This window comes from Stegostoma tigrinum, chromosome 44 (assembly GCF_030684315.1).
Source record: "Stegostoma tigrinum isolate sSteTig4 chromosome 44, sSteTig4.hap1, whole genome shotgun sequence".
Classification (NCBI taxonomy): domain Eukaryota; kingdom Metazoa; phylum Chordata; class Chondrichthyes; order Orectolobiformes; family Stegostomatidae; genus Stegostoma; species Stegostoma tigrinum.
Genome location: NC_081397.1, coordinates 12,107,422 through 12,132,030, shown reverse-complemented (window position 1 = coordinate 12,132,030; position 24,609 = coordinate 12,107,422). Strand labels below are relative to the sequence as shown.

Below are 24,609 nucleotides of genomic sequence, written 5' to 3'. Positions count from 1 at the left end.
CCAAGTTTGATGTGGCAAAATTGGTTGAGAAAGATTCAACTTCATTGTCTGTACATTTTTCGATTAGCAAATGATTGCCTGAGTGAAGTCCTAATTAAGTACCTGGATGTTTTTCAGGGAAGCCTAGGGACTGTCAAAGGAGCCACCTTACACAGCAGGCCAAGCAACATCTCAGGAGCACAAAAGCTGACGTTTCGGGCCTAGACCCTTCATCAGAGAGGCCGGAAACGTCAGCTTCATCCAGCTTCACACTTTGTTATCTTGGATTCTCCAGCATCTGCAGTTCCCATTATCTCAGAGCATTTATTGAATGTGTGGACAAAATGTTCTAGCATTTCTCTAAGGTGGTTGTATGCTTTAACACAGAGAAATGTGTGTGCCAGGCACCACAACTAACCTACTTGGACTATAAAGTTGATAAGACTGAGTTACACCCATTGGAAGATAAAGTGAGCATGATCACTGAAATGCTCCATCCCAGACAACATCCTGGGGAATCTACTCTGCACTCCCTCCAGTGCTAGCACGTCCTTCTTATAGTACAGGACCGGAACTGCACACAGCTGTGGCTTCATCAAAGTCCAGTTCAGCTCCAATATCACCTCGCTCTTATGATCTATATCTTGGCTATAAAGGCAAGTGTCCCATATGCCTCCTTAACCACCCCATTAACCTGTTCTGTCACCTTGAGGGATTTATGGACAAGTTCCCTAAGATTGAAAGGAATGTAGGTTAGTTATTTTATTTTTGGATGAGGATTAATCCACGGCACAATATCGTGGGCCGAAGGGCCTGTACTGTGCTGTACTTTTCTTTGTTCTGTGTTCTATGTTCTATGTTCTATCTCTGTGTTCTTCTGAGCTCCCTAGTGTCCTGCTGTTTAATCACTGATCATTCAATTTGGGATTGCCAAGTTTGTAAAGCAGCATTTTGCACATATAAATTACACCTTTATAATAAGAATGAATGGACTAGCAAATTTCAATCTCCTAATTTGAAGAGGGATGTAGTTGGAGGCAGTTCAGAGGAGGCTGGCTTGATTGATCACAGAGATGAGGAGTTTGTCTTACGAAGAGAGTTTAGGCCTATACTCCCTGGAGTTTAGAAGAATGAGAGGAGCTCTAACTGAGGGATATAAAACACTAAAGGGAAGATTGACAAAGGGGATGGAGAAAGGATGTTTTCCTGTGTGAGCCAATCTTTAACAAGAGGCCATTGTTTCAGGAGAAAGGGGTGTGCCAGACTCTCAATCTAGACGAGGTAGAGTGGCTTTGATCCCCTTTCACCCTAACAACTGGAGCTAAACAGTGGATGTCTGGGGGACTCGTAGCTGATTCCACTCGTAAAACAAACAAGAATGTGGTGGGTGGGGCTAGATTTAAAGTGAGCTACAAATGGAGCAAGTTGGGGTGAAGTGAGGGAGAAATCTTTCCATCAAGTGATGTGTTGGGGTCTGGAGTGCACTGCCTGGAAATGAGTGGCAAAGGCTGTTTCAATTTGAGAAAAGTATGTCAGGCGGAGAGTCAGATAGGAATAGGCCGTGCAGGGATCTGGCAGTTGGGCATTAGATAAGTGTGCCCTGGGGCCTAGAATGGGTGCAAAGGACTGAATGACCTTCTCCTGTCACCATGACACATCTGGGCCTCGCATGATTTGGCCTCGTGGGCCGGTTCACAAAACAGGATGTCCTGGTATCAGAGTTGACAGTCCTCTCCTTGGTGGGGGGTAAGGAATCAGAGCACTTTTTAACTTCCTGTTGACTTCTGGGAGAGTTTGATATTGGTGTCCTCACATCTTGACAGGGGAGAAGGAGAGAGAGAATGGGCGATATGGACCCCCAACAGAACCTATTCTCCAATCTCTCCATGTCCAACTTTACTGCTGTTTAAATCAAAATGAACGTCCTGATTCAGGAAGGGAAATTCTATTGTTCCTACCTTCCAAAACTTCAGTTAAAACTTGTTTGCCTACCAGAATTGCTCCGTTCCCCCTCACCACCTGGCCACCACCGACCTCAACCATCATTACTTCCTGAGAAAATCCACTTCCCCATTCTATTCAATGATTCACAGAGCTGTGAGCTATCTTCTGTTACGGACCAGACCACATCCCCCAAAGTATATTACAGAGATAGCCAGTTTCTAATTTTAAATACTTTCTTTTAAAGGCAAGTGTTAGGCGTTGTGTTCCAGATACGCTTGCCCTCATCAGCCTGAGCATTCACTACAGGAGTTTGGACATTGTATTATGGTTGTACAGAACATTGGTGATGCCACATTTGGAGCACTGTATATAATTCTAGCTGCCCTGCTCTAGGAAGGATGTTATGAAACTGGAACAAGTGCAGAGAAAATTTACAAGGCTGTTACCTGGACTGGGGGATCTGAGTTACAAGGAGAGGCTGGGGATACTTGCCCTGGAGTGTCCAAAGCTGTAGAGTGATGTTAGAGGTTTATAAAATCATGAGGGGCACAGATAAAATGAATAGCTAAAGCCCTTTTTCCCTGGTGCACTGGTAAGCTTGAATCAAAACTCATCTTATTCTGATAGCAATGTTAAAATGCAACACAAAGAAGTCCTCCCCGGACTCGCCTATCCCCTCCCTACCTCCCCACCCATACTCTCCCCTCCACCTATCTTCTCCTCTATCCATCTTCAGTCCGCCTCCCCCCTCTCCCTATTTATTTCAGAATCCTTTCCCCATCCCCCTTTTCTAATGAAGGGTCTAGGCCCGAAACGTACGTTTTGTGGCCCTAAGATGCTGCTTGCCCTGCTGTGTTCATCCAGCTCCACACTTTGTTATCTTGGATTCTCCAGCATCTGCAGTTCCCATTATCTCTCATCACAAAGAAGATTTAGCATAACTTTTGTGGTTAATATTTCAATAGAGTAATCAACTGTTCTGATATCGGCAGCATCCCATACACACACGCTTTGGCTAAAATGCACTTCAGTTATAGTAACACACTTATGATTTTCTTATGTGCTGGTTCTGTTTAATTGAGAAGAAAGAAACAATTTTCCTGTTTTGATTTTTAAGAGGCAGCCTTGCTGTCTAAGACTTCAGTTTAACAACAGTGAACTCAAGCTTTTACCTCAGCAGCCAGCCAGCCAGCAGAAATCTTCAACTAACCAAATGCAAAACCAAAAAATTTCCTAGATTTGTGTGAACCTGGTCCTGCCCACTCTCAATTCTTTTATCATATGTTTAAACAAAACACTCAGGGAAAACTCAAAAGCCATTTAACAATTACTTATCTGAATGAAACATTTTGGTACTGAATTGGCAACACCTCCCTGCAAGAAAACAGCCGGGAACACAAGGCTTTTAAAACCACAGTACTGTCGCACTCCTGACTCGCAGGCATCCCTTTCTGTGTTTTCAGAGAAGAGAGAGAGAATTTGTACAGAGGGACAGGGAGAGAAAGAATATGGCAATGTACGGATTGGATTCAGAGGGGCTGTTCAGTCTGAGGGAGGTGAGAAAGATTGGAGATGTCGTCATTGCACTGGCAGGCAGGTCCAGAGAAGATTCACTCAGCTGATCCCGGGGATGGGGGTACTGTCTGATGATGGAGAGGTTGATTCGGTCAGGCCCGTTCTCGTTGGAGTTTAGAAGAATGGAGTCATTCTTCTGGCAGATTCTTAAAGTTATTTGACAGGGGAAATGAAGAGAATGGTTGTTCCCCCTTGTCAGGGACTAGAGAGGCAACATCTCAGAATAAGGGAGGTCACCCATTGAAGATGGAGAAGAAGAGGAATTTCATCTGTCTGAAGGGAATTGATCTATGGAATTCTTTACTGCAGAGGGTTGGGTCATTGAGTGTATTGTGGGCTGAGAATTTTATTCAGGAAGGGGAATGGTGGGGTGGGGTATCAATGGGTTATGGGGGAGAGAAATGTACTGGTGACTGACATCTGTGTCCCACCTTGACCTCTTTCAGGCTCTCTGGCTGTGCTCCCCTGCCATTAGCAGGATCAGAGAAGCAGGAAACAGCAGACTGAGTCATTGACTGAATACACACCCCAAACACCTCAAGGACACTGCGATGGAAATCATCACCACTCTCCTGCTGCTCGGTACGTACCTCCAACTTTAATCACTATTTCCAAGGGGCCACAAGAGATAAATCTGTCACTCGCCTCCTACCCTCAGCTCAGTGCACAACAGAACGTGAACAGACACACTCCCATCCAAACTGTGGGCAGACAGCATTCCATATGTGTGCTGGCATTTCCCATATTGTTTAACAAATGCACACTCTCTCTCCCTCATGTACTGTCTTACTCTCAAATTCTCCCTTGTATGCATATTCTTTTTCTCACACAGTCTCCCTCACTCTGTCTCTCTGTCACAGTCTCTTACACTTTTTCTCATGCACCCACTCTCTTTCATGAACACATGTGAAAGAGTGTGGCGGAGAGACTATGAGAGAGAATGGGTGTGTGAAAGAGAGTGTGCTAAAGAGACAGAGTCTGAGAGAATGATGTCTGTGGAAAGACCCTTTGCTTTTCTTTTCCAGGTTTCTCATTGATTGCAAACAATTCTGACCTCTTGGAGACAGTGAATATTAAACATCCTTTGAAAATTGAATACCCTTTGTTGTTGCGTGCATACAATATAAAATGCAGTGAAAAGTGTGTGCTGTTGCTCATACATAAGTGTCATTCACAGAATAAAATAAAATTAATTTAAAGAGTTCCAATTTTTCCAGTTGAGGAAGGGTCACCAGACCCAAAACTCTGTTAACTCTGTTTTCTCCTTCACAAATGCTGCCAGACCTGCTGAGCTTTTCCAGCAACTTTGTTTTTGTTCTTGATTTACAGTATGCATGGTTCTTTTGATTTTCCAACTTTTCCTTCTCCGCTGCTACAGCATACCGCTGCCAGAGTCCCACGCCGAGCCTTCCAGCCCAGGCTATGCGTTCAGGGGTTTATGCCCAGTGAGGGTGAAAGGGATAAAGAGATGCTGAGGAATCTCACAGGGACCAGTCACTATGATATATTCAGTCACGTGAATCTGATGTGTTTCTAAAAAGGAAATGAATTTTAAACAAGACCTCACACCTAACCTACATTGTCTGACTTAAAATGTCACCTCTTCTATCCAATGATAAAGCCTTTAGTTCTCTCAGGCAGTTGACTTGAAAGAAATTCGTGGATTGAGATGTACATATTAATTAATTAAAACCTTCTAACTGATTAAAGATTTAACAGCATCTTGGGTTTGTTTAATGCATCCTCATCAGCACTGTGACCCTTTGTCCTTTTACTTATAAATTTTGTATCTGATACCACCCCTCTCACTAACACCTGAAGAAGAAGTGAAACTGCAAAAGCTTGTGTTTTCAAATAAACCTGTTGGACTATAACTTGATAATAAAATGTGAGGCTGGATGAACACAGCAGGCCAAGCAGCATCTCAGGAGCACAAAAGCTGACGTTTCGGGCCTAGACCCTTCATCAGAGAGGGGGATGGGGGGAGGGAACTGGAATAAATAGGGAGAGAGGGGGAGGGCTCTCCCTATTTATTCCAGTTCCCTCCCCCCATCCCCCTCTCTGATGAAGGGTCTAGGCCCGAAACGTCAGCTTTTGTGCTCCTGAGATGCTGCTTGGCCTGCTGTGTTCATCCAGCCTCACATTTTATTATCTTGGAATCTCCAGCATCTGCAGTTCCCATTATCTCTGGACTATAACTTGATGTTTGATTTCTGACTTTGTCTTCCCCAGTCCAACACCGGCACCTCTGCATCAGGACTTATGAAAGGCAAATGATTCTGAATAAATCCACTGGCATTTTCTGAGTGTCAGAGGATAGATAAGCGAGAATCAGTAAGTGTGGTATCTTTGGTTTTTCAGAAGACTTTTGATTGAAGGTTCTTGTGCAAAGTGAAAGCACAAGGGATTGAGGGTAGTATATTGATGTGGGTTGAGAATTACTTGACAGACAGGAAACAGAGAGGGAGTAAATGGCTGTTTGTCTGAGAGGTAAATAATGAAGAGTGGAATACAGCAGGGAGCAGCACTTGGGCCCCAACCACTCTCAATATATATTAATGACGTGGATGAGGGAACCAAATTCCAAGTTTGGTCATGACACAAAATTGGGCAGGATTGTGGGGAGGGCACAAAGGAGGTGAGTTAGACACATTGAGTGGGGCAAACGCACGGCAGATGTAGTACAACATGATTAAATGTGAAGTTACACACCACAGGTGTGGAGAAACAGAAAGTGAATATGATTGATATGGTGATATATTGGGAAGTGTGAATATATAAAGGGATCCAGATGCCAATAAAAGTAGACATTCAGGTGTGACCAGTAATTAGGAAGGCAAATGGGACATGGGTGTTCATTGCAAGAGGATTGAAGTTTGGAAGTAGGGATGTATTGCTGCAGTTATACAGGGTCTACCTGAGACAACACCTGGAGTATTATGTGCAGTTTTGTTCTCCTTACCTCAGAAAGGTTACCCTTTCCAGAGAGGGAGTGAAGTGGAGGTTCACTCAGCTGATGCCAGGGATGGCAGGACTGTCCAATAAAGAGAGATTGATTCAACTGGGATTTATATTTGTGAGAGTTTGGAAGAAGAGGGGATCAGATTGAAAATTCTGTTCATACTAGATGTAGAGAGCATGTTTCCCCCTCGTTAAAAATGTCTACGAGAGACGGGGTGGGACTGAAACGAGGAGAAATACTTTCAGACCCCAAGGTGAGTCAACCGTGAAATTCTATGCCACAGAAGGATATGGAACATTGGTCATAAATGGATCCAAGGAGAGAGATAATTATCTAGATTTGGAAGGAAGACAAAGTGGGAATGATTCTCTTGAACGATATAGCTGGCTTGAGGGGCCAAATAGATGTTTTGAACTCAATCTCATTTATACTCATTGTGTCTTTTTTAAAAAATCATTCTCAGGAAGTGGGCATCACTGGTTGGGCTCAGCATTAATTGCCTTCACTTTTTATTCCAGATTTTTATAGAATTCAACATTTACTCTCTGCCCATGACATGAATTAAATCCAGGTCCCTGGAAAAACTCTCTCCCTGTCTCTCTCTGAATCTGCCCATGTACCTTGCTCTCTCTTTTCTCTCTCTGACCCATCTCCCTTCTCTATCTCCCAATATCTGTCTTACCTCCCATTTTCTCTCTGTTTTCCAACTCTCTCTCCCTCTCTCTTTCTTGCTCCCACACTCAGTCTCTCTTCATCTTTCTTTCTTCCGTCTGTCTCTCCCTATGCCTCACACTTTTTCTCACTGTCTCTTTCTGTCTCTAAACATCCTATTGCTGTCTCTGTTTCTCCCATCTTTTTCCTTCTCTCCCTCCCTGTCTTTCCCTCAGTGTCACTCTTTGTCATGCTCTCTTGCTTTCCCTTCCTTTCACTCTATCTCCCTCATTCTGTCCTTTTCTCTCCAGTTCTCTCTATCGAACATCCCTTTGTCCCACTTTCTCATACTCTCTCCCCTTCTCAGACTCTCCACCCATCTCATCATTATGTCTCGCTCTCTCATCTCTCTATTCAATCTCCCTCTTACTCTCCATCTTCCTCTCCTTCCCTCTGTCCCCCTCCTCCCCCTCTCTTTCCCTCCATCTCTCTCTCTCTCTCCATGTCACTCCACTCTCCCTCCTTCTCTATCTTTCTTTACCCATCTTCAGTTAAGTCTGTCTGTCCCTTTCTCCCTCACTCTCTGCTTTCTTTAATCTGTATCCCTTTCATCTCTCTGTCCATATCCTGCCCCACACATGCATACGCCCACACTCTTTCACATGTGTACACAGCCTCTCTCTCAGCCCTGCACGCGCACACGCATATGTGCATGCCCATGCTCTTTCACACACAGAGACATCTCTGTCTCACACACACAGGTTCCACTCTCACGCACAGACTCGTCTTGCTCACTGTCTCTCACACATACACACACAGACTCCTCTCTCATATATACAGACACTTCTCTCTCACTGTCACTCTCTCTCTCTCTCTGACACACATGCACATACACAGACTCCTCTTGCTGTCATATACAGGCTTACAAATGCAGTATCCTCTCTTTCAAACAGACTCCCCTCCCCCCGCTCTTTCTGACACACACACTCTCTCTTTCTTTCTTTCTCTCTCTCTCTCTCTCTCTCTCTCTCTCTCTCTCTCTCTCTCTCTCTCTCACACACACACCACACACCGCACACCACACACGCGCGCTCTCTCTCTCTCTCTCTCTCTCTCTCTCTCTCTCTCTCTCTCTCTCTCTCTCTCTCTCTCTCGCTGTCTGGCAGATACTCATGGACACACATTTTTTCATGCACACACATACAATTTTTCTCAGGTGCACATGCACATGCACTTTTGCTCACACCGTCACATGCACATGACCTCAACAAGTAAGCCTCATATACATCACCGCTGAACAAATTAAGTTAAGGCACTTGATCAGTAGTAGGCTATTTAACTCATTGAGTCTGCTCCACCATTCCAGGAGATTGTGGCTGATCCGAACATTCCCAACTCCACTTTTCCCTCTTACCCTCGATTCCCCTTCCTAATAAAAAAATCTCTCCAGTTCAGTCCTGAGTCTACCTTCTAAGCCCATTTCTTTTGGATGATGGGAAAGACATCTCCGGACTTTGTTAATAAACATTTCAGGACATAGGACACATCACATAGATGTATTTTAAAGCATGACTTTTACGGAGAGCAGTTTTTGAAGGTGCAACCACTGAATAGTTTTCTCTATGTCAATGTAAAGCCCACAAAACTTATCAATTGTATCTGATTGTGTGTTTTCAGGGCAAGCAATGATTCTACAAATACGAGAAGGTATGTTGATCTCCAGTGTGGCTTCGTTTTATGACATATTGATGAACTCCACAGTGTCAGTACACCAGCCAATGGAAAGCAAAGTGTTGCGGGTGCAGGAGATCTAAAACAAACGCTGAGAGCGCTGGAGAAACTCAACAGGTCTGTGGAGAGAGAGGGAGTGAGAAATCGGAGTTAACGTTTTGAGTCCTTCACACTCCTGACTTGGAGTCATAGAGATGTACGACAATGGAAACAGGCCCTTTGGACCAACTCATCCATGCCAACCAGATAGCCTAAATTAATCTAGTCCTATTTGGCACATATCCTGCTAATTCTCTTCCTATTCATGTACTCATCCAAATGCATTTTAAATGTAATTATACCAGCCTCCAGTGCCTCCTCTTGCAGCTGCTTCCAAGCATGCACCACCCTCTGCATTAAAAAGTTGCCTTTTAGGTCCCTTTTAAATCTTTCCCCTCTCACGTTAAACCTGTGCCCTCTGGCTTTGGACTGCCCTACCCTGGAGCAAAGACCTTGGCTGTTCACTCTATCCGTGCCCCTCAGAAAGGTCACCCCTCACCCTCCAACACTCCAGGAAAAATAACACCTGCCTATTCAACTTGCCCCTACAGCTCAAACCCTCCAAGCCTGGCAACATCCTTGATAATCTTTTCTGAACCCTTTCAAGTTTGTCGACACCTTTCCTATAACAGTCTTCCAAATGTTGCCTAACCAATCTCCTCCACAGCCACAGCATGACCCAACTCCTATACTCAATGAACTGACCAATAAAGGCAAATGTAACAAACACCTTCTTCACTTCTTTCAACTTCCTCAATGAACTATGAACCTTCACCCGAAGGTCTCCGTTTGGCAGCACTCCCAGTACCCTACAATCAAGTGTATGAGTCTTGCCCTAATTTGCCTCACTAAAATGCAACACCTCACCTTTATTTAAATTAAACTCCACCTGCACTCCTCAGCCCACCCGTGGTCTCACGGTACTCTGAGATAAACCTTTTCACTGTATATTTTACCACCAATTTTGGTGTCAGCTACAAACTTAGTAACCATGCTTCTTACATTCACATCCAAATCATTTACATAATTGATGAAAAACAACGGATTCGGTGCAGATCCATGCGGTACACTGCTGATCACAGGTCTTCTGACTGAAACACAACCCTGCACCACCATCCTGTGTATCCTACCTACAAGCCAGTTTTGTATCCAATTGTCTAGCTCTCCCTGTATTCCATATGAGGTAACCTTGCGAACCAGCCTACCATGTGGAATGTTGTCAAGCACCTTGCTGAAGTCCATTTAGAAAATGTCCACCACTCTGCCTTCATCAATCTTCTTTGTCATTCTTCAAAATATTCACTCAACTTAGTGAGACACAACTTTCCATGCAGAACACCATGTTGGCAGTCCCTTGTACCTCAGGGATAGTGGACAGGCTTCGGGCAGTCGGGAGGTGTGTCACTTACTGCAGGATTCCCAGTCTCTGACCCATTCTTGTAGCTTATATGGCAAGTCCAGTTCAGTTTCTGGTCAATGGTAATCCCCGGGATTCTGATAGTTGGTGGAATTCAGTGATGATAATACCATTGAAAGTCAAGGAACGGTAGTTAGATTCTCTCTCAGTTGTAACCAACTGGATGTTGATAGTGGAGGGGTCAGTGGTGGTTCAATGAACATTAAGAGAGTGATGGTAGTCATCCCCAGGATGTCGACAGTGGGGGATTCAGTGTTACACCATTGAATGTTAAGGGGCTAATCGTTAGATTCTCTCTTAGTGATAATCCCCAGGGTGTTGATAATGGGGGAATTCAGTGACGGTAATAGCATTGAATGTCAAGGAATGATAGTGAGATTTTCTATTATTTGAGACGGCCATTGCCTGTCATTTGTGTGGTGCAAATTTTACTTGCCATTTGTCAGCCCTTGCCTGGATATTGGACTGCTTAAGTTGCCAGAGCACCAAGCTGACCATCCTACTGCAGCAAGACGGTTTCAGTTCTTCCCCATGTGAATGTGTTTCTCTATGGATTAGGTTCCTCAACAGAGACTGGAACACCCGTACTAACGATGGAGCCAATGTGGGAGAGATTCTTAAAGGGTGACCAGATCGTTCTTAGCTGTGATGCTGGTCGAGAACTTCATTCTGTGAGATATAAGTGGTTCGTAAACAACACTATCAAAGAGTTCAGCGAGAAGATTTACACCATTGAGGCTGCTGGAATAGAGCATAATGGGGAATACAGATGCCAAACTTTGACACAAACAACAGCCGACAGTAACAGCATTCTCGTGAGAGTATCCGGTGAGTCACGCCAGTCTTGAATTAGTCAATCTCTTTGTCTCAAGTCGCATCCCTTCAGGCATTTGAGGGGAGTTATATTAATTCCCAGGAATGGATGGGGGTGGGAAAAGCAAAAAAAAAGTCTCTGATGAAGGGTCGAGGCCAGAAACATCAGCTTTTGTGCTCCTGAGATGCTGCTTGGCCTGCTGTGTTCATCCAGCTTCACACTTTATTATCTATGGTGTTGGGATTCTGTTGGGATAGCACCACTGCTGTTGTGATGTGCAAAGTTTGACTGGAATTTGCTGTTATGATTGTCGGTCCACCCCGCCAGCTTTTCACCAAACTCTGCCCCCTCCACCCGAGCTTTGCTGTCAAGTACTGAGCCATATGCCCATGGACTGGGCAGCTTGGTCACTTGAGAATTGGTGGTAATGGGATCCGGAAGGGCAAAGATCTGACAAAGATTCCAGGCGGGACTCTTCTGAAGGTGGGGTTGATGGGTTTGATGGACACCGCCTCCTAGATCCAATATCGAGCCCAGATCTGACTGAGACTGAACGACTGTTCCCTCGCAACTCTCACAGTGAAGAGGAGATTTGAACCCACCCTTGGGTCTGTCACTCTGGTTCGCTCAGTTGCTCGTTGGTGATATGACCAGAACACCAACAGAACCCCTTGTATCACGTACAGTTCTTCACACACAGGGGACTGAGTTGGACAATCTCATTGATTGACAGAGCTCCACTCCTTGATCCTATTTTCTATGTTTCAATTCTCCTCATCCAACTCTTCAGCTTTCTACTGAACTGGCTATTTCCTTCTGTTTTTGTCCTTTCAATGTTACGATTCATTCATGTGTTTGTATGTATGACCGTCTTGTGATTTTGAGGGCATGAGTGTTTTTTTTTAATATTTCACTCAGACTGAAGGGTCTGTTCCTGCGCTGTATGACTCTGTGACCATAAGTCTAATTCATTCTTGTAATCCTTTGTTAAACACCTCCCACTGCGCAGTTTCTCTTCCACAGTGAATGCAGGACATCATAAGATGATTGGTTCTCCTTTTCAAACATTAACGTGATGCATCAAAGAGAGAATTGTGGACCTCAGCCATATCTTATTACGCATGTAGCCGGTGCTAACTGGTATCTCGGTAGAGCAGTGACTTGTGACACTGACGTTCTCAAATTCTGGACACATGGGATCAGAATGAGGTCATTCAGCTCATTGTGTCTGCCCCACCATACAATGAGATCGCAGCTGATCTGATCATTTACTTTCCCCCGTAACCCTCGATTCCCCTTGCAGGTTAAAAATCTCAGCCTTGAATATACACAATGACCCAGCCTCGACAGTCCTCTGCAGTGAAGAATTCCACAGATTCGCTCCCCTTGGAGAGAAGAAATTCCTCCTCATCTTCACTGGGCACCCTGTATTCTAATTTGATGCCGCTTTGATCCCAGACTCTCCCACAAAAGGAGAAAGAGCCTATGTCCACATTTACCCTGTAATGTCCTTCTCAGGATTTTCAGTAAGTTTGCTTCCCCCCGCCTTCGAAACTTCAATGAGGATAGGCCCAACCTGCTCAACCTCCACCTCACCAGATAGTCCCTCCATACCCACGACTGAGTGAACCTTCTCTAGACGGCTTCCAAAGCCAGTCGAACCTTGTTTAGACATGAGGCCCAAACTGTACAGTGTCTCCCAGCTGTGGTCTGACTTATGCCTTGTATGATTTTAGCAAAACCTCCCAACATTTATACTCCACTCACTTTGAAAATATGACAAGTCATGTTCCCTCTGATGTCCTGAACTTAGATCCTCACTTGTTTTTTCTGATATATGGATGAAGACTCCCCAAATCCCTCCATCCCATAGCTTTACATAGTCTTTCTCCATTTAAACAATGCCCAGCTCCTGTGCTCTTTCTGTCAACTGGATACACTACTCCTGGAAATTAGACAATCTTTTTTTTCTATAGTTTGTACAGTGGACAGTAGTGAGGAAAGGACTCTGTGAAAGCAAAACTCACAGCCCGATTTGAAAAGTAGTTTTCTTACCCTCATTGGAAGCATTGGTTACACAGCTGCTTGCTGAAGCAGAAGAGAAAGTCATGTTGGATGATGAGGTTGACTGAAAGGGATGTGTACAAGTAGAGATTTGGCCAGCAGCAAGAAGCTGATTGGTCTGGTTCATGCTTACATCCAGTTATTAATTCAAGTCATTTCTTTTTTGACAGCTCCTGAATTGTTTGTGAGGATTGAGACTGAGCCAGAACCTCTGTGGTATGAGCAGACATTGAGGTTGAGTTGTAACTGCACATACCCCACGCAAAATGAATTCATTTACACATTTTATCAGGAAGGTTCTGTTATCGCTGAGTTCCGGACAAGAAATAAAAGTGTTTCTTTTCAAAAGGAGCGGGTTACATTTGAGGATACAGGACGGTATCGATGCCAAATGCAGTTTGTTGATTATCCCGATGGTCCTGTGTACACATCAGCTTACAGACGTGTAGATGTGCGAGGTAGGTGTCACTTTAGAACATAGGGGCCAGGAGCAGGAGGAACGCATTCAGTCCCCTGAAAGTCTGCTGCCCCATTTCCATACGACTATGGTTGATCACGTCTCAGCCTCAACTCCATTTTCCAGCCCCCATTCCCGTTAACCCATCACTGATAAAAAATCTGTCCCCTCCCTCAATTTATTCAGCATCCCAGTATCTCCCATGCACTCTGGGAGGGGTGGGTGAATTCCGACAGATTCATCCACCACCCCTTCCACCCACTTAGAGATGAGGAGGAATGGCTTCTCTCAATTTTCAATCTCCCCCATTCCCATTCTCCTGAAATCCATAGAACCTCAAAAAGTGTGGGAACAGGCCATTCTGCCCATTGAGTCCACAGTGACCCTTCGAAGCGTATCCCACCCAGACTCATCCCCATAACCCTTCATTTCCTATGGCTAACCGACCTTACGTATACCTCCCTGAACACTACAGGTAATTTAACATAGCCAATCCACCCAACTTGCAGATTTTTGGATATGGAAGGAAACTGGAGCACCTGGAGCAAATCTACACAGACAGCTGACTGAGGGGGGAATTGAACTCCATTCACTGGCACTGTGAGGCAGCAGTGCTAACTGCTGAGCCACCTTGATATCTTGTTCCAGATTGCCCCACATGAGGAAATATCCTCTCCATTTCCTTTGTCAATCCCCCCTTTACTATCTTCTCTCCCTCAATTAGGTCTACTCACATTCTTCTAAACAGCAGACAGGGCAAGACTGCTCAATCTCTCTTCATAATACAAACTCCTCAACTCTGGAATCAATTTCATCATTCTCCTCTGAACTGCCTCCAATGCAACTACACCCCTTCTCAAGTAAGAGGACCAAAAGTCTATGCAGTACTCTGGACGCCGAAACACTAATGCCTTGCAACAACACTCAAATTCTCCTCTGTGCTATTCCTTTAGCAATTGCCAGTTCTGTTCCATATTGCCTGCTGTCTCTGTGTGCCAGCTTTCTCAGATTCATGCACAAGGACATCCAGACCCCTCTGTACCAGATCACTCTGAAGCTTCTCCCCCACTTGATTAATAATGTGCCTTTCTATTTCTTTGCTCACTTTTCGATGTCAAATGTTGGCCCCTTCGCTGAACCTATGCATTTCTATTTATTATTTCTGCACAGAAGTCACAGAATCCCTACACTGTGGAAACAGGCCTTTTGGCCCAACAAGTCCACATTGAACCTCAGAGCATCCCACCCAGACCCATCCCCCTGTAAACCACTGAATCTACACATCCCTGAACACTACAGGCAATTTACCATTGCCAGTTCATCTAACCTGCACAACTTTGGACTGTGGGACATAACCAGAGCAGCCGGAGGAAACCCACGCAGACACAGGGAGAACGTGTAAACTCCACACAGACAGTCACCCAGGGCTGCAATTGAACCTGGGTCACTGGCACTGTGAGGTAGCAATGCTAACCATTGAGCCACTGTGCCACATAGCTCATTGTAGCTTAGTTTCCCAACTATTCTAGTGTCATCTTCTATCCCTCCATGCAAACCATAAATATACATTGCGAATAGCTGGGGACAAGGACTTAACCCTGTTGGTTCCCACTCATTATAGCTTGCCAAGCAAAAAAACAGATCCATTTATCCTGATTCTCTGTTGTCTATTGACTCATCAGTCCTCTATCCAAACGAACGTAGTACTACATGGATGGGATTTTAGAAGTTGGAATTTGATTGATTTAATTCTCGTGAAATCAAGAGGGAATTGAATTTCAGAAACCAAAAAGATAACATTGATTGATTGGCGTTAATAAGGCAGTAATTGAGCAGTTTATGAGAACTGATAACATCATTGTGCTGGATCTGATATCTGTTGCTGGCTGTAATGTTTCCAGTTTTACCCTCCCACCCAGGTTAAACTACCCCTATGTTGACTTGAAACGATTGCTGATGTTGAACCCTCAGCATCTCCCAGCCCCTGATACTCCCAGTACTGATATCAGGCTGACTGGTTTATAATTCACAGTTTTGCTTCCACCACCATTTTTAAATAGTAAGGTTACATCAGCTACCCTATAATGTGTTGGAACTGTTTCAGAGTCTGTAGGATCTTGGAACATGGTCACTGATGCATCCATTAATTCTAAGGCAAGTTACTTAAACACACTGGGATGTAGGTTGTCAGTTCCTGGGGATTTACCAACCTTCAATAGCATCAATTTGTCCAGCAATATTTCTTTACTTCTTCCATCTCACCAGTCTCTTTGATTGCCATCATTTCCAGTAAGTTTTTCATACTCTCCTGTGTGAAGACATAATTGAAGTATGAATTTATTTTGTCAGCCATTTCTTTGTTCCCCATTATAAAGTCCCTTGTTTCTGACTGTAAGAGACTTACATTAGATTTCACCAAACTTCTTTTTACACACTTGCAGAAGTTTTCACAGTCAGTTCTTCTGTTCCCTGCAAACTTACATTCATACTCTAGTTTACCTTCCTCAATGCATCGCTTAGATCTCTCTTGCTGTCATCTAAACTGTTCCCAATTCTTGGGGCTATTATTTATTTTTCTTGCCAATTTTTATGCCTTTTTTGCAGTTAGTGCTATCTTCAACTTCCTTTGGAAGCCAGGGTTTGGCCAGTGTTCTCTTTGCACTCTTGAGTCAGGTTGTAAGAAATAATTTCTGTAGCTCATCTATTTGTCATTGAATGTTCGGCACTGCCTACCCACTCTCGTTCCTTTCAGTAGCATTTTCCAATCCATCGCAGTCAACTCGCACTTCAAACATTGCAGTTTTCCACATGAAGATTCAGGAATCTCGTCCCAGAAACAGACTCACGTTCTGATTGCTCATCCCAAGCAGTCTCTCAGGACTGCACTTCCAATCATTCCAACAAAATCTAAATGCAGCAAACATTCGCTGATGCATAAAGCCATTTAGTCTCCATCCAGGCTTCCAAACTCTTTTTAGAAGGAATGGTGTCAGAAATACTTGCGTGTTAATGATTAACATCACGTGCAGAGATGAAAATAGACAGTTAATTGCTCCTGAAATATCTCCACAGAGGCTCGTATCCCGTCACCAAGTCACCCTTTAATTACACTTGTACAGTACATGACACTGACTGAGGCAACTCAGAGCTGGCTTCTAAAGTGAGCAGAAACTCTGACACAATCCTTTATGCCTTTCAGCCAGGACTCGGCTTAGACAAGGTAAACAGCCCCAATCAGGGAGCTGAGGTTCTATGAGGTCCATGCAGCTGAACTTGTTACACTTAGTACAGCTGTGAAGCAGATATCCAAGCAACAAACATTGAAAATGGTGAAGCAAAATTATATGGTTTTTGTCACAACAAAAATTAACCGTTCTGTCAATTTCAGAAAGTCCAGTGATACTGCAGGTGGATCCCAGACTGCAGAGAGATGGTGATCCCATCACACTGAATTGTCGGTGTACCCAGGACCATGTGTGTGGGACAGGACAAATTTACTTCTACAGAAATGAGACCCTCCTGAACTCTGATTCCATGCCTCGCAACGTCCATCGTATCCACCGAGCAACCCTAATAGATTCAGGGTGGTACCGCTGTGCGATTTTCCAGAACCTTTCAGAATTCCTGTCCCTCTGGATGGAAGTCACTGTCCAGAGTGAGTCAACCAAGGGGCCAGGGTGTGGTGAGGGGGTGGTGGGTGTGTTGGGGATGTGGGAGGAGGCTGACGCAGGATAGAAACCAAGTTTTTTCTGGATTCATCATTTCAATACTGTGGCTGCAAGAGCAGACCAGAGGCGAAGAATACTGCAGCGAGTAACTCACCTCCAGATTCCCGCCAAAGCCTGTCCACCATTGACAAGGCACGAGTCGGGAGTGTGATGCAATATTCCCCACTTGGCTGGATGAGTACAACTCCAACAGCACTCGAGAGGCTCAACACGATCCAGGACAAAGCAGCTGCCACTTGATTGGCACCACATCCACTTCCTCCACCATCAATGGTCAGCCGCAGCAGAGTGTACCATCTATGAGACTACTGCAGAAATTCATCAAAGATCCGAAGACAGCACTTTCCAAACCCATGATCACTTCATCTAGAAGGAAAGGGAGGCAGATATAGGGCAAGACCACTCCCTGCACCTTCCCCTCCAAGCCACTCACCATCCTGACTTAGAAATATATTGGCCATTCCTTCAGTGTCACTGTGTCAAAGTCCTGGAATTCCCTTCCTCATGGCGTTTGTGCCCAATATTGCACATGGACTGCAGTGGTTCAAGAAGACAGCTCACTATCACTTTCTCAAGGGGAAAACTAGGGACAAAGTTGATTAATATCGGGCCCCGCCAATCATATCCATGTCCCATAAGTAGAAAATAAAGTGAATTCAGTAAGGGACAAAGAGTTCAAGTGAGGTTGACTTGAAATCTGTTAAGTGTGTTAATTGTTGTTTCAAGTTTTCAGTCCCAGTAAGGTTGATCAACATTTGTTATCTTTATTATTGTAAGGTCAAAGAAAACAAAATTATTATAAGTAAATGCACATCGGATATTATCAACCTAAATGAAGTAAATTAAGGTAAGACAGCACAGATCAGTCATGTGTATTGCATGTTTTAATATGTGGGAAATCATGGATGTTACAGGTGACCAGCATATGATTCCTTCCATCATAGCATCACAGAAAATAGGAGCAGGAGTAGGGGACATTCGGCCCTTTGAAGCCTGCTTCACCATTCAATCCGATCATGGGTGATCATCAGTCTCAGTGCTCTGGTTCCCCTTTCCCCCCCATACCCTTTGATCCCTTTAGCCTTAAGAACGAGCCCTGATGAAAATAGGATTAGAAAAGCAAGGTGCTTGTTTTTGACAGGCAAGCCATTTTGGGTGAACGGGCCTGTTTCTGTCCTGAAAACTCAGTAACTATATCTGATTCTGCACCTTCACCACTGGGGATCTGTCCCTGAAAAGTCATGTCCGTGTGCAGTATGTGATGGGATCCTCTCTTTTGCTGCTGGGGATTTAATTGATGCCTGAATTTTCTCTCTCCTCCCCAGTCCCTGTGAGCTGCCCATCCATCAGCTCAGATCTGAAGGAGCCCGCTGTGTCCATCGGTGACCACTTTACCATCCGGTGTACGTCTGAAAATGGGACACTGCCTATAAACCTCATGCTTTACCACGACCACCACCCCCACCCCCTGAGGAACACAACAGTCGTTGACTCCAGGACAGCCACCTTCCATGTCACCGTGCCACCTGATGGGGAGGGCGCTGCGTACTCCTGTGGTGCTGCCAATGCCGTTGCCCACGTTATCAACTGCAGTGAGCCGCTCGTCCTCACTGTGTCAGGTATGGATCAAAATGGAAGGAGCCATCAGTTGTAGATTGCCGTGTTATCTGAGGGGACATGGTATGCTGGTTCGGTGCATTAGCTACAGGAAATGTAGCGTTTTCGGGATGGGGTAGGGGGATGGGGATGGGCCTTGGTGGGATGCATTGACACTGTAGGATTCTATAATTTTATGATATCCTGTGGACCAAAGGTGGGGCACTGACGCAGGAGTACAGTTGCACTCTCCTATTTTGTATTGTCTTTCAACATTCTTCCCACCAAAGTGCATCAGTTCACACAGCATGGAACTGGACCTGCCACCAATCTGCCCACGCCACCACCTGTCAATGTCCTTTCGGAGTTTCACATGGTCTTCCTCAAGTTTACAGTTCTCCATGTTTAGTTTCATTTGCACACTTGGAACTAGCCCTCCAGAACAGCAAGATCCAGTTTGTTAACATATTGAGTGAAGTAAGAGCCCTAAAGCCATTCCCGGGGGAGTTCCACTAGAAGCTTTTCTCCATCCTGAAAAATATCCATCGACCATCACTCTCTGTGTCCTGCCACTTGGTCACTTTCGAGTCCATATTTGTACTGTCTTTAGAATAGAAATTGCTGCTATTAGCAGGGGGAAGCTTATACCGTAAATGCAGGCAGGATGTTCCTGATGACTCGGGGGAAGAGTCCGGAACCAGAGGCTCTCAGGCTAAAGGAGATGGGATAGGATTGAGATGAGGAGAAAGGTGAGAGTGGGGAACCTGTGGAAATCTCTACCACAGAAAGCCAAAGGACATTTGTCTGTGCAGATTTATAACAAATGAGGAGGAATTCACTCCCCCAGAGAGAGTGTGTTGTGGGTGCCGGACACTGAATAAATTTAAGGCAAAGGCAGATTTTTAATCAGTTAAAGGGAGTGAGGACGGGGAAGTGGAGTGAAAGCAGAGATGAGATCAGTCACAGTTGTATTGAATGAGAGGGGTTGAATGTCCTACTCCTGCTCCTAGCCCTTACGTATCTGGCCGCCATAGCACCCTCCACCAATTCAATGAGATCGCTTCCCTGCTTTCTCACCTGAAGTATTACATTCAGTGACTTTGTGACAATCAGAGTGATCTTTGGTTTTCCCAATTCTATGTTCCAGGTCCCTCTGGGAAATTTGCTCTGCAGGTTGGAGGTTCTGCTGTTGCTGCCATTCTCCTCATTGTTTTCCTGCTTCTGTTTGCTGTCTGCAAACTCCATCATAAAGAGAGGCATCAGGACACCTCTGGTTCCCAATCCAGGAGAGGTCAGTTTGTGACTGTGTGCCTGAGGGACAACGAATGTGTTTCCTTGTACAGGTTCTGATAAAAGTAGGGATCGGTGCTTGGTCTGCTGTTTGGCATTTATATAAATGATTTGGATGAGAATTCAGGAAGCACAGTTCATACATTTGCACCAAAATTGGTAGTATGGTCAAGACTGAAGAAGGTTATTTCAGATTATCAAGAAGATCTTGAGTAATTGGGTTAATGGACTAAAGAGTGGCAGATGGAGTTTAATTTGGATAAAAGTGAGGTATGGCATTTTGGTAAAACAAACGAAGGCAGGGCTCATACAGTTAATGGTGGGGCCCTGGGGAGTGTTGTTGAACAGAGACCGAGGGGTTCAGTTACACAGTTTTGTGAAAATTACATCACAGGTAGACAGGGTGGTTAAGGAGGTGTTTGGCGTGCTTGCCTTCATTGTTCAAAGCTCTGATTCTGATACCTTTCCACCTCTCACTCCTTAGCTCCGATGGAGATTCACACTGGATCTGAAACGTTAACTGTTTCTCTCTCTCTGTCTCTCTCTCTCTCTCTCTCTCTCTCTCTCTGCAGATGCTGCCGAACCTGCTGTGTTTCTCTTTGTTAGCTGTGACATTAACAGTTTTTTTTCTCTCTCTCTCTTTCTATTTCAACAGATGCTGTTGAATTTCTCCAGCACTTTGTGTTTATAACGTGTCATGTTAATGCTCTGTCTCTCTCTCTCTCTCTAGGAATCTTATAAAGTGTGTTCTTGTTTCAGACACCAGCAGCCCCAATCATGATGAAATTGTGTACTCTGTTGTCCAAGCAAAGAAGAAAGAAGGAGGTAACATGTTTCTAAATAACTTTGCATCACTGTGTCAGAAAGGAAACACAAGGCTCTGTGATAACATCTTATGGGAATAGGGTCCATGTGACTGTAGGAGCAGAACAAGGCCATTCAACCCATCTCCTGTGTTCCACCTGTCAACAAGATTGCAGCTGATCTAATCATCCTCAACTCCACTTCCTCCCCTATATCTCTCAATTAAAAATCGCAGCCTTGAATATACTTCATGACTCAGCCTTGACAGGCCTGTGTAGTAAAGCATTCCACAGATTTTCTTCCCTTGGAGTGAAGAAATTCCTCCTCATATCTGTCTTCAGTGGGCGGCCTCCCTTATTCAGAGACGATGCATCTGGTCCCAGACTCTCCGACACAAAGGGAAACAACCTCTCTCTGCATTTCTCCTGCCAAGTCCTTCCAAGAATCTTCAATCTTCTAAACTCCAATGAGTACAGGCCCAACCTATTCAACCTCACCCTCAAACTGTCCCTCCATCCCTGGGATCAGATCTTCTCCAACTGCCTCCAATGCCCAGTTTATCTTTCCTCAGATACGGGGCGCCAAAACCATATCACAGCTATTGTCTGACTAGTGCCTTGTAGAGTTTTAGCAGAAATATCCCCACTTTTATACTCCACTGCCTTTGAATTAAAGGCCAACTTTTCATCTGCCTTCCATTTGCACATCCGTGGGAAGTACTGAGGCAGTGACAATTTTCTGAGAAAGGCTGTGGAAGTCCGAAGCACACACGAACTTGGGAATTCTAGTTCAGGATTCTCTTCAGGTTATCAGGCAGATTCAATTGGCAGTTAAGAAGGTCAATGCAATGTTTGCATTCATTTCAAGAGGGTTAGAATATAATAGCAAAGGTGTACTGCTCGTGTCTTATAAAGGCTCTGGTCAGACTACCTTTGGAATATTGTGAGCAGTTTTGGGCTCTGTATCCAAGGAAGAATGAGCTGGCCTCAGAGGATGTCCAGAGCAAGTTTACAAGAACGATCCCAGGGATAAAGGGCATGTCATATGAGAAGCGGTTGAGGACTATGGGTCTGTAATTGATGAAGTGTAGAAGGATGAGGGATGATCTGTTTAAAACTTTAGGAATGCTGGGACGCCTGAGTAGAGTGGACATGGAGAAGATGTTTCCCAGAGTGGGAGAGTAGGACCCATGGGCACAGCCTCGGAGTGAAGAGACGACCGTTTAGAACTGAGATGAGGAAGAATTTCTTCAGCCAGAGGGTGTTGAATCTGTGAAACACACTGCCACAGAGGGCTGTGGAGACCAAGTCATTAAGTGTCTTTAATACAGAGATCGATATGCTCTGATTAATAACGGGATCAAGGGTTATGGGGAGATGGCAGCGGGACGTGGTTGAGAAAGATATCAACCATGACTGAATGACAGAGCAGACTTCTATAGGCCAAATTCTGCTCCGATACCTTATGGTCTGTGATCACACCCCCTGAATTTAAATGCTAGCTTTTGGTGATTCACACATGAGGACTGTCAAATCCCTCAATCCCACAGCTTTTGCAGTCCTTCTCCATTTAAATAATCTTTAACTCCTCTGTTTTTCTTCTATCACATTGTATTTCCCCACCTAATATTCATCAGCTAAGTTTTTGCACCTTCACTTAACCCCATCTATGTCCCTCTTGGCACACTCACCACTTGCTTCCCATCGGTTTTTGCATCACCTCTAAACTTGGCATCGCCTTACTAACAGTGAGTGTGAATCCATGATCATGTGCCTCTGAACAAAAACCATCTGGGTTCACTAGCATCCTTCAGGGAGGGAAATCTGTTGTTCTTACCTAATCTGGCCCGACATGTGACTCCAGACCCACAACGATGTGGTTGACATCTAACTGCCCACTGGGACAATTAGGGATGGAGGCAATAAATGTTGGGTCCAGTCCATGATGCCCACATCCCACAAAAGTAAACTAGTATTGGCTCAGTGCACATCCAAGCAGAATCAGGTCATTCAGCCCATTGATTCTGCTCTGCCATTCAATATTATATGGGATTCCTTAGCCAACCTTGTCCAAATTAGTCTTGTTTTCCTTCATCTCTCTCTCACTCATCCAATGAGCTTGAACTCCAACTTTCCCTTAATCTGTGCTCTATTCCTTCAGTGTGATAACGTAGTCTGACACTTCTCCACCAAGCACAGGGGCTTTCTCAACCACTCCCCATTACTCCCACAGGGATATCTCGACTCAAATGTCTCATCCATCAGATGGTGTGGGTATATCAGAACTGACTGAAACCAACTTCTATCTGCACTGCTTCATGGAAGTGTATTCCCCTTGGGCTTTTCCTCCTGTATCCTTGTGCACCCATTTCTATCGAACTCTGCATCCACTATCCCTTCTCCATTGAACCTGCCTCCACAACATTCCCAGGCAGTACACACTACACCCTAACTACTAGCTGGGTGAAAAGGTTTATTCATCACATCTGTCCCCCACCGCACTCTGTTTCCACATCACTGTAAATCTATACACCTTCTCCCTCTTTTCCACATGGGAGCAGCTTTTCCTTCTCAACTCTGTCCAGCCCCTGCTCACGATTTTGAAAACCTCCCTCTCTCTCTGCCTTCTCTTCTCCCAGGCAGAATAGTCCCCGATTGCTGGACTTTCTCATCCCTGGAACCTGGTTCTTCTGAATCAATCACACAAGCCAGCCTTTTATCCACTGACTCCATCTGTACTTCCCACTGCCTCAGGAAGGCAGCCAACATAATCGAAGACCCCCGACTGTACCAGTTATATTCTCTTGCAGCCTCTTCCATTGGACAGAGGATCCCGAAGTTTGAAAATGCCTACCAACAGATTCCAGAACAGCTTCTTCTCCATTGTTATCAGGCTTTTGAGCTGACCTCTCAAACGTTAAAGTTGTCTGTCTCTCTCTCTCTGTTTCTGTTCTGTGGCTGTAACACTGGATTCTGCGATTGTAGGAACTGCAGATGCTGGAGAATCTCAGATAACAATGTGTAGAGCTGGATGAACACAACAGGCCAAGTAGCATCAGAAGAGCAGAAAGGCTGATATTTCAGGGTCTAGGCCCGAAACGCAGCCTTCCTGCTCCTCTGGTGCGGCTTGGCCTGCTGTGTTCAGCCAGCTTTACACCTTGTTATCTCTACACTAGATTCTGCACTTGGTTCTGCTGCCCTGATGCAATTTGTACTGTACTACCTGCCTATAGAGCACATAAAACAAGACTTTTCACTGCATTTCGGTACATATGACAACAGTAAATCAAATCAAAAAGTGCTTCGGTGCACATTCTCTCTCTCTCTCTCTCGGATGCATTCGTATCTTTCCTGTAATGTGGCACCCAGACTGCAGGCAACGCTCCAGCTGATGCCTCGTAAGTGTTTTGTAAAACTTCAGCCTCCCCTTCCTGCTGCTGGGCTCCACGCCCCTATTAATAAAACCAAGGGCACTGTGTGCTTTCGTAACTGAGCTGTCCCCTTGTCCTGTCACCCCCAGCCTTGTCTGCTCCTGCACCCGCTTTTCTTAAGCGACACA

The 24,609-nt window shown here is 44.8% G+C and overlaps 2 protein-coding genes and 1 long non-coding RNA gene across 15 annotated transcripts in view; 1 reads left to right on the top strand and 2 right to left on the bottom strand.

The window, feature by feature from the left end:
- Positions 1 to 24,609, bottom strand: part of LOC132207190 (histone H3-like) — a 913,943-nt gene that overhangs the window by 748,247 nt on the left and 141,087 nt on the right. The window lies entirely within an intron of this gene.
- Positions 1 to 24,609, top strand: part of LOC132207166 (Fc receptor-like protein 3) — an 86,456-nt gene that overhangs the window by 49,622 nt on the left and 12,225 nt on the right. For 10 of the 13 annotated variants that reach the window (XR_009443345.1, XR_009443346.1, XR_009443347.1 and 7 more), the window contains 8 exons: positions 3,945 to 4,080; positions 8,789 to 8,818; positions 10,857 to 11,126; positions 13,347 to 13,634; positions 17,022 to 17,288; positions 18,687 to 18,980; positions 20,105 to 20,248; positions 21,007 to 21,072. Coding sequence is in view for 10 of the 13 variants with exons in the window: in XM_059642350.1 (XP_059498333.1) it covers positions 4,050 to 4,080; positions 8,789 to 8,818; positions 10,857 to 11,126; positions 13,347 to 13,634; positions 17,022 to 17,288; positions 18,687 to 18,980; positions 20,105 to 20,248; positions 21,007 to 21,072 (1,390 nt within the window). In the remaining 3 variants the exon portion in view is untranslated. The other 3 variants (XM_059642351.1, XM_059642356.1, XM_059642355.1) reach the window with 3 other exon arrangements.
- LOC132207279 (uncharacterized) overlaps positions 1 to 24,609 on the bottom strand; it is a 61,428-nt gene that overhangs the window by 30,442 nt on the left and 6,377 nt on the right. Inside the window, exon 2 of the long non-coding RNA XR_009443415.1 lies at positions 15,844 to 15,941. This is a non-coding gene — a long non-coding RNA (uncharacterized LOC132207279). The remainder of the gene's footprint in view (positions 1 to 15,843; positions 15,942 to 24,609) is intronic.